The sequence below is a fragment of the Mugil cephalus genome, chromosome 4 (genome assembly GCF_022458985.1).
Source record: "Mugil cephalus isolate CIBA_MC_2020 chromosome 4, CIBA_Mcephalus_1.1, whole genome shotgun sequence".
NCBI classification, from domain to species: Eukaryota; Metazoa; Chordata; class Actinopteri; order Mugiliformes; family Mugilidae; genus Mugil; species Mugil cephalus.
Window position 1 is genome coordinate 1,986,159 of NC_061773.1, and position 10,479 is coordinate 1,996,637.

General features: G+C 40.2%; 1 protein-coding gene across 2 annotated transcripts; it reads left to right on the forward strand.

Moving 5' to 3' along the window:
- Window positions 1–560: 560 nt before the first annotated feature.
- LOC125006870 (phosphatidylinositol 5-phosphate 4-kinase type-2 gamma-like) lies at window positions 561–7,402 on the forward strand. 2 transcript variants are annotated; one of them, XM_047583336.1, is made up of 10 exons: window positions 561–875; window positions 975–1,072; window positions 1,695–1,791; window positions 2,259–2,405; window positions 3,527–3,673; window positions 3,780–3,818; window positions 5,447–5,560; window positions 6,379–6,631; window positions 6,783–6,886; window positions 7,020–7,402. In XM_047583336.1, the coding sequence occupies exons 1-10, from the start codon at window positions 726–728 to the stop codon at window positions 7,098–7,100; spliced, it is 1,230 nt and encodes a 409-aa protein (XP_047439292.1). In that variant the 5' UTR covers window positions 561–725; the 3' UTR covers window positions 7,101–7,402. The 2 variants fall into 2 exon arrangements, with proteins under 2 accessions (XP_047439292.1, XP_047439293.1); XM_047583337.1 differs by having other exon boundaries at window positions 753–879.
- Window positions 7,403–10,479: the final 3,077 nt, after the last annotated feature.

Genomic DNA, 10,479 nt, shown 5'->3' on the forward strand with positions numbered 1-10,479 from the left:
GTACATACTTGTGTTGGGTCATGGGTCTTCTGAGGGTGTCCTGTGGTGTCTGGTAACAGGATGTTGTTAGTGGGGGTCTTTGGGTCCTATGGGTTGATGGGAGGGACCTCTGTTGATCATCATGTTCTTCATGTCTTAATTTTTGTGTGTGTGTCTGTGTCAGGCTGTTGGGGATGTCTGCTGCCATCAAGGAGTGACATTGCTATGGGGTGGGGGTGTCTGATCTCTTCTAGGTGGGTGATACATGTCTAAGTAACATCTACATGAATAAATGCCAGGTCCAAAAGGTTCCCATCAGATGGTCTAACAAGATGGTCAGTGTTATTTACTTCTCCTGTCTGGAGAACGTATGTGGTCTTAATGCTGTGGCTGATGAGCGTACATTTCGCCACTCTTTTTTTCTTTTTTTGTTTGCTTGTTTTGGTTCACAAATAAGATTTGCCCCAGAATCGATGCAGGGAAAAATAACTTTTTATATTTTTTATATGCAAGTCTATTTATAAATCATTTTTTCACTCAGACTTTTAATCTTGTACGATGCCTTGCTGTGGGACTGTGGAGCTGCTGGATCAGTGGGTGGTGGTTCACAGTGCTGACTGGCTGCTGCTGCACAGACTCCAGAAGGCGGACTCCAACCTGCTTTACATACACAGGCAGCAAAGAGCCTGCTCTCTCTTTCTGTGTGTCATACACACACACACACACCGTCTCTCTGGGAAAGTGCGATGTCTTCTCCCAGCGCTTCCTCCAACCCTCTGAGCACCCTGGCGCCTAAAAGGAAGACCAAGAAGAAACACTTTGTGCAGCAGAAGGTGGAGGTGTTCCGAGCCAGTGACCCCGTGCTGAGCGTGCTGACGTGGGGAGTCAATCATTCGGTAGGTATGTGGGTTGTTAAATGTGTGCAGGGTTGTTTTTTTCTTCTTTTTCTCAGTGTGAAAATGTCCATTAACTATTTATCCATTGCTCATGCGCAGATGAATGACCTGAGCCAGGTGCCCGTACCTGTCATGCTGCTCCCAGATGACTTCAAAGCCAGCACCAAGATAAAAGTCAACAACCACCTCTTCAACAAGTACTATGCTCTGCTGTGCATCATTGCAACCCCTGCTTCCTGTGAACTGCACCGATTTCTCTAGCTCTTATGATTCATTTTTGCTGCCTGCGCTCAGGGACCACAGACCCATTTAGAAAATAACAATTCCCTCTTCACAGCTACAACACTGCCATTAACAATAGAGTATGCAATATAGTGCACAAAGCCTCAAAGATCTATGCTGCATACTAAGAAAAATTTGTTATTTCAGTGACAAAAATTCACATGTAGGAAAAAAATGTGGACAAAACAATTTATGAAATATATGCCATACACAGAGAGGTTCAGTTTTTCCATACGGATTGAGTCTAGAAAACTGAGTGGCTTTCAATAATCCTTTAATCCATTCAGGAATCCAGGCCGAGGAAAGACTTATAAACAGAGGTGGTGGGAAGAACAATAAAATACGGGGGCCAGTCAGGTTTTACTGAGGTTTTTTTTTTTAATACTTTTTTCATTTTGATGTGCAGACTTACCAGGATGTTGAAAAGAATTCACTCACAACACAATTAGTAAAACACCACAGACTCTAGCTGTTTAAAAAAAAACTCAGCACTGGTGCTGTCATTCTTCTGTCTAACAGAACATCTTTGTTCCTCAGAGAGAACCTTCCAGGACAGTTCAAATTCAAAGAGTACTGCCCGCAGGTGTTCAGAAACCTGCGGGAACGGTTTGGCATTGAGGACCAAGATTTCCAGGTATGATGTGTACGTGGAAAAATAGATATATGATGATTTGAGAAAAGAGAGGCGTTGAAAAAAAAGAGGAGATCCGAGGTGTTCACTGTTTTCCTTTCACAGAAACCAGACACTTTTATTTATCTGCTCCCTGCTGCATTTGCATGTTATTGTGTCCTATTTGCATGTGCCAGGTGGAACCAGTCTGCTCAGCACACATTTGCTTAGCACACATTTTTTGAAGTCATACTATGAGCACTTTAAACCACATGCTGATTAAAGTCATATCACCACAGACCTGCATTAGAATTAAAACGAAGGTTGAGACTGCAAATATGACTTTTGTTTATTAAATGTCTTTCTTTTCTCGTGGCATAGATGTTTTTATCTGCATATTAAACTTGTATTTCAGTGAAAATACTGTTGTCAGTGGGCAAAGGGTCTCCCAGTGCTGGTGCTCACGATGCTGTCCTCCCCCTCACCAACAGGTTTCTCTGACCCGTGGCTCTCCACTTAAAGACGAGGAGGGCAAATGCGTGGGGCTGCTGACGTCATATGACCGCACTTTGGTCGTAAAAGAAATATCCAGTGAAGAGGTGGAGGAAATGCTCAGCATCCTCCCCAAGTATCACCAGGTAGGGCTGGCGCAAGGCGGATTACTAAGCCACGTTGTGACAATGCTGGACGTTCACATTTCCTCAGAGAACACGATTATCACTTAGTGTGATCTCTAACAAACAACAGTCCATTCAATTTTCCACTCATTATTTGTGTTTTGCCTTGTGTTGTTTGCCTTTAAGGAAGAAAATTTGACCTTTTTACAATAGCGTCAGTTGTCATGGCAGCATCAACGCAAGCTGAGAGATGAGTCAATTTCAAACAGAGACTCTAATAATGTGACCAGGGCTCCATTTCCATGCATTTATAAAGAGAATAAAAATCTCATATCAAGAAAAGATATGGATTCAGGGATATGAAATAAAACATAGGTTGCTCAACTGAAAAATGGAAATGAACACAGTATACTTAAGGACTTGACATGAATGATTATGATGATGATTATGTTTCTGTTCTGTAGTATATTTGCACTTGTTCTTTCCCAGAGGGCTTTTATTCCTTCAGGTGTTTGTCTTGACAAAGGAGGAATACCAGCTATAACGTGAGACGACCACTGCAAGGCAACGGAGAGCAATATATTAACGTCCTCAAAAAAGAGGACAGACACAGCGCCACCTGGTGTTTATGTGGTGTTGTTACAGAGCGAGTGCACAAGTATAAATGGCTCCAACTGGTGAAAGCTGTGTGTGTAGGTTATGCTGCCCCACAGAGGTATAAACCACACTTAAGACAGGCTTTATTCATCCACATGGAAATTGCTCTGTCACAGTGGCTCAATTACACATAAACAAATATGCATGATCATAGACTAGCAAAGGTTAAGCTTTTTTTTGTCAAACCAGTTTTTACAAGGTCAGTATTCTTTCATGATCGAATATTCTTCCTTTCTGGTTCTTATTTTAAACTTATTCACAAAAGAAGTATTTTATCCTGATGTATGTTATGTAGTGTGTGAAATCATGCTGTTGGATAGTTTCACATGCTGCATGAACATAGAGGGACTTTCTGGATGAAGTTTGTCTCATCTTTTGGTCTTTTGTATTTGTTCAAACTAAGTGTCCCACAGCAGTGGAGGATCTTCATGAAGAGTATTCAACCAAAGACATGCACATCATGTCTCACTGATGTTCTCTTCCAGCATATTGTCACCTGCCATGGCAGCACACTGCTCCCTCAATTCCTGGCCATGTACAGAGTCACTGTGGAGAGTGAGGACACTTCGCTGTTAGTGATGAGGAACATGTTCAGCCACAGACTGCACGTGCACAAGAAGTATGACCTGAAGGTAAATCAGAACTTTCATTATGTTACATTGAAGTAAGTTGCAGATATGGTGCTCTGTGCTCGTCTGGCTGAACGGTAACATATCAGTGACTGCCTTCTCTCCTCAGGGTTCACTGGTGTCTCGTGAAGCGAGTTTTAAAGAGAAGGTGAGCTCAGATTTAAGGTAAAAGTTTCATCACAGACTCTAGCTGTACAAGTGTATTGATTCTAGACAATTTACTAAAGGGTTCTAGTCCAGTTTGTTTAGAGTAACAAAATGCTTTATTTCTGTTCTTTTCTGTTCTTCTATTTCTATAACTGGAATTCAGCCCTTCAGTAATGAGACAGACATGGATGGCTGTATGGATAATTTAGATAACAGGGTACCCTTTTCACTTCATATTTTATAATGCTTTATAAGACTCACCAACTCTTCAACGGCAAAAAGGGAAAAAAAAAGTTATTATAACTTAAAGGAATGAAGACAGGTTCTGTATTGCCTTTAGCACTAAGTCCGCTTCTCTGTCTACTGCTCCAGGTGAGATGTGATTTCTGTACTCCCGCAAAGTTGAATGATGAAAAAGATATGTGCCAATAAGAAAAGACAAAACTGCAGATGTTGAACCTGATTGGTAGATCCCTGTCTTACAGAATGTGCAATGTAGCAAATATCCTTTTCTTTCTCACAAACCATTATGATTTTATAATTATGCAGATATCAGGCTTAAAAGACAGCTATGTTTTAACACATCTGGCCTTAAAGCAACTCCCCCCTCTCCAAACACACTGAACAGACACAACATTAAAACCCCTGTGACAGTTCAGTGTTCATTCATGACTTAGACATGTTCCACCCACCTAGACCAGACCAGACACCCCCACCCCATAGCAATGACACAGCAGGATGCAGCCTGACACACACACACACAAAACGCTTCAGGAACAACTCAAAAAAGATGATGAAAAGATGGCCTCAAATTCTCTAGGATTCCACAGGACACCCTCAGCATGTCCATGTCCATTCTCTGATGAGTCACAACTGTTTTGCAGGCACAAGGGAGACCTACACAATATTAGGTAGGTGGTCATAATGTTATGCCTGACTGGTGTAGGTTAGGGACAGGCTTACACGTCTACTGATGAGAACATGTCACATTGCTGAAGATTGATTGCTGAATATATAGAGTGAAATTAACCAAACAATAGTTACAAATCTCTACCATAGTAAGATCACTGACTGCACGTGAAATAAAAAAAAGATCAAGTTAACAAGTCACTGTACTTATGCCACCACAGTCAGTCTGGAGAAGTGAACTGTTCCTCAGTGTTTGACAGGATACATCTGCAAACCAAGAGCTGTACATCTTGAAACGTGTTACAGAGGACAGAATGTGAAAGAGTTTTTGTTTGCACATTGTGACAAATGGGATTTTCATGATTAGATTTTGAAGAAGTGTTTTCACAGAAACATCTCTAAAAAAGAGGCCATTGAAGTAACATCAGAAGCCCTCTGTTTGGCCGGAAGCTACACTGACCTAGATAAAAAAAGACTTTAAAAAAAATCTAGTTGAAAAAATGCAGTTTGAATAAATGCAGAATTGAGAGAAGCTTTGATATTTCTGTCTCTTGTTGACATGGGAATAAATAACATTTTTGGGGCAATGTTGCTGACTTTTTTCTGTCACTGAAAATAGGATGGCTAATAATGTTCTAATGAGAAAAATGCTAATGTGTATGGTGATTTGGGGACTTTATGCGAAATGTAATTTAGCTCCTCTGAACTGTGTGATTTCAGGTCAAAGAGTTGCCCACTTATAAGGATGTAGACTTCAGGAATAACATGCAGAAGATTTATGTGAGCGATGAGGAGAAGAAGAAGATTATGGACAAGCTCAACAGAGACATTGAGGTAAGAGGCTTTCCTCTTTCCGCTTTATATCTAGTGTTTAAGCAGAGTAGTCTAAAATTGCACTCAAGTAAAGTAGTGTCACTCAAAAATAATATTAAGTGTAGAAGTAAAGAAGTATAAAGTTGTCAGAAAGAAATGATGTAACCAGACAGACAAAATATAAGATGTGCAATTATATAAAAAATAGTAAAAATAAATAATAAATTAAGACACAAATTTCCAAATTTCACTTTTGACCCATACAGTTTGTGTGTGGTCATGACACTGCATGGCTATGTCTGATTGGTGAAACAAATAGCATAAAGAGTAATGGATTACTGACTGGAAGTATGTTTTTCAGTAGAAAAACTTCCTTCACTCTAATGGCTCTTGATTTAGTTTTACTGGAGCCTTCTATTTTAGACAAATTTTGCGATTGTGAACGGTTTGTTTATTAACAAGAAAAATTTCATTCTTCATAAAAGCTTCCTTTTTATGCCTTTTTTCACTTCAGAAAAGTACAGTTACTATTGTTTACCATTTTTTTAAACAAGTGAACCACAGCAAACTAATCAAATAAATTAAGGTCAAAGTCTTTACATTATGACACTTTAGATAAAAGCATTGTGCAGTAAAACTACTACCATGGGATCAATCTCACAATCTTTAGCTTAAATTAGTTAAAATGAAGAAAACATTCATGATTTATAACACCACTGGTGGCCAAAAACAACACAGAGTAAGAAGGGCAAGAGCAAGAAACTTGGATTTATTAATGTGCTTCTTTGCACACTTTTTATTTGAACTTTTTTCAAACATCTCTTATGCCCGCACTGCAGTTTCTAGTACATATGAAGATCATGGACTACAGCCTGCTGCTGGGTATCCATGATGTTGAGCGGGCTGAGAGGGAGGAGGAAGAGGAGATGGAGTCTTCCTATGAGGAGGAAGAGGAGGATGAAAATGGCCTGTCTCACGCTCCGGGCTCCATCTCCCCCGAAGGAATCGCTGGCTACATGAACTCCTTTAAACCCATGGGTCCTGGGGAGTTCGACCCGTATGTGGATATGTATGCCATTCAGAGCGCTATAGGTGAGACCTGACAGCTGATAAATCTATGGTGACTAGTCAAAGCTCACTGCCATAACACAACTAAACACCATCGCACACTGTGCTGCATCAGATCAGATCATGCGTGCAGCTTAATATCACTTACCAGATGCTATGAAACACTCCCTTGTAGGTGCACCCCGGAGGGAGGTGTATTTTATGGGTTTGATTGACATGTTGACAGAGTACGACACCAAGAAGAAAGCTGCTCATGCTGCCAAGGCTGTCAAACATGGGGTGAGGCATCTCCTTTGAAGGGGTGACTTGGCATTTTCAACTATTTGCATTTCTATCCTGTAAAACTGTTGTCTTCAGGTTCACTTATTTATAATCGACAAAGTTTTTTATTTTGTTTTTTTTTGTTTTGCAGGCAGGGGCTGAAATCTCAACGGTTCATCCAGAGCAGTACGCAAAGCGTTTCAGAGAGTTCATCACTAAGATCTTCGCCTAGTTCAAGGAGTCATCAGCATTTAATACACATGGCATTGAACTGTGCAATACTTATGCAACATCCAATCAGCACTGAAAATCGTCTGTTAAATAATCCATGAGGTTTTCGAATATTTATGATTCAAATTATTCTGCACTGCAAGATGGACTGTACATTTACTAAAGTACAAACTGTCTTGTTGGCAAGTGGTTGCTGTTGATAGGTTTCTTTTGTTTTCACTTAAAGCTCTAGCTTTAAGTGATCTTTTAGAGTGCTGCAAGAAAACATCTCTGATAAAAATGTAAAGATGATTAGAAAAGCAACACGTTTGTTTCTTTACATTTTCAACTTGACTTTAGTGCCGATCGAACCTAAACTTTGGAAGACATACTCATTTACTTTTCAATGTAAAAATAACTAATACAATATACACCAATGAGCCACAATATTTTCGCCACTGATAGGAGAAAGTAAATAACATTGACCATCTTGTGACAATTCAGTGTTCTGCTGGGAAACCTCTGGATCTGGCATTCACCTGGACCAGAACAGACCAGACACCCCAACACCTTAGTCACTCAAAAACGTGAAGAACAGCACAAGGTGTTGACCTGGCCTCCAGATTCACTAGATCCCAAACTGATCAAGTATCTGTTGGATGATCCACAGAGGCCCCTCCCCTCAACCAATAGGACCCAAAAAGGACAGCAAAAAGTCCTATTTAGTTTAAAAAGACACACCGGCAGTAGCACTGAAGAGTAATGTACTTCTCGCCTTCTCTCATTATTCATTGCTATGTTACCTCAGAGGTTGCATCATCTGAAACACTACACCAATTGTTAGATCATGTGTTGATCAAAAGAGCTTTCATGTCTAATCACTGTGTCTCTGTTTCATATTAACTCAATGCATGAGCAGTGTTGGGGAAGTTACTCAAAAAAAGTGATTAGTTACTTATTACTAATTACTTCTGTATATTTTAATGAGATTACTAGTTACTGCATTTGATTTACCTACTTATTACTTTAACTAGCTATGACTCCAAAATAGACATATAACAAAAACAAGCAAACATATACTAAGGTATCATACCAGTGTATTTACATGAGTGAAAACAACAAAACCAACATTATAATGTCATGTAGCCAGACATGGCTAGTCCCATTTTACATGCGGATCCCAGATTGTTCATGCTTTGACTTTTCTTAAGTGCTTTAAATCAGTCATACCTGTCTTAATCCATGCTGGGTCAGGTCCTGACATTTGAAAAAGGAGCCAGGGAAAGCAGAATAAAGCATTAGCCTCGCTACATGCAGTTAGCCTTGTTGCTAAACCAGGTCCTGGAAAAAGACCGAGTGTAACTACTGTCTCCCTCTGTCTTTGGACTGCTGATTAACTGTGGTGTTTGGCTGATCAAGTCCGAGCTCTTTCACGTCGAGCTTCTCATCTCAAAAGGATTGTTTTAGGTGACATAACTTTATTTTTTTATTTTTCTTTCTCCATTTTCTCTGTCCGATCGTCTCCGGCCGCACTTTCAACAGCACTTTATCGGTCAGACGGCTGTGACGTTAGCCCCATGGTGGGAGGGTGGTGGTATGCAAATCACGGTACGTTCAGCTGTGGGCGCAGGAGAGGTGCGCCCTGGGTGCGCCCCAGCATGGTCCTATCTCTTGTATTGAAGAGGAGTTACTGCGCATGTGCAACTTTTAACGAGAGTCTATAGATCTATACTATAGAAACCTGTCTATAGCATAGACATTATTAATGTCTATGCTATAGACAGGTTTCTGTGCAACGTCATCGCACATATGCGCGCGCAGCCAGGAGGCAGAAAGCGGGACATTTCTTATTTGTTTATCAGCGGAGAAAGAAAATGACAAGGATTTGTTGTGCTGTAAACTGCACAAATCCGCAAAAGATTGGATGGAAACGGTTTAATATCCGAGGGGATCTCATCCTTTTGCAAAGACAAGAAGATGATTGTGGCTCCAGGCCACAGGATGGATGTGAAGAAACCAGCGTCTGGACAAATGTTTTTGAGTGCCTGAAGATCTTCCGTGTAATTGCTGAGTGAAGGACGAAATGTATAGATGTAAGGATTATCGCATGAGAAGGAGTAATTTTAAATTAACATTTATGCTATTATTGTATTAAAATACTTAATATGTAAATATTGCGTTGAATTTATTCCTGCAGAAAAACAATGTGAAATTACTGGTGTAATATTACGTAAATATTAGCAACTACTCATCATTAACTATTTATCTTTTTATCTTGCGCATTTATATATATATATATCGAAATATTTTATTATTTCAATTTATTTAAATATTTTTTGTCTTATTCAAGGTAATGTGGTGAGTGTTGAGTGGTGGGGCGGCGCCCTAGCGCCCTCTATTGGCCAGCCGCCACTGGCTTCTGCGCTCCAACACTTGAAAAAAATTTCATCTTTCGCCACAAGTTTTGTATTACCATGCTGGGCTGACAAATGCTTGGACAGGTTGCTCATTGACTTCGCAGCAGTTGAAACTTGTCGCCTGGGCAGAGAGTGCATTTCACTTGAATATTTTTGTCCTTTCGAGCCATAAACTGAAAGTAATGAGAATATCGCCACTGGTCGAAACCCCAAATCTTTCGGCGATCTCTATGGCAACGTGCTCAGGCAAGTAGCACGCACACAGGCAGCACGCACACATGCCTGCACCACTTAAACAGATCAGAACTCTACACACAGACAAATCACGGCTTGGGTAGCGCAGGAAACTGTGTTCCTACATTCTAGTAAAGTAGTGTGGTTATTTTTAGTGTAATGCGTTACTTTACTTCGTTACACAAAAAAGTAATATCGTTACAGTAATCGGTTACTTTGTAACTCGTTACCCCCAACACTGCTCATGATGACTCAACAGCATTCAACAAGTCAGTGCATGTGAAAGCACAGTGAGCCCTTGGTAGATCAGATGTACTGTACATGTGTTCCTTTAAAATATAGTCTCAGTGGTAATTTTGTCCTTATTTAGTTCTCTCCCCCGTCCCAGTCGTCCTGGCACACATTCCTGTAACTTCTAAAACCGTCACGAGGATTTAACTTTGGGACTAACAGCTGAGCTGATAAACACAGACAGTGGAGAGACAGGTGAGAAGTAAGACTGTGAGGTTGAATCCAGTAATGCTGGATTCATCCTACCTACCTGTTTTTATTTAAAATTAACATAAATAAGGTCGGGAATTTCTGCTTATTATTGTACAATATCTCTTTTTAGATCATTTTCTGTCAACATACAAAGATGTCCGATGGCCTTTAACAGATTTCTATTTAATATGTTCCAGAGCTGTAGTCTGGCTCCCATTTATGTCAGTTTCTGTTTCTACTAATGTGTGTTTCCTTTCACATTCGTTG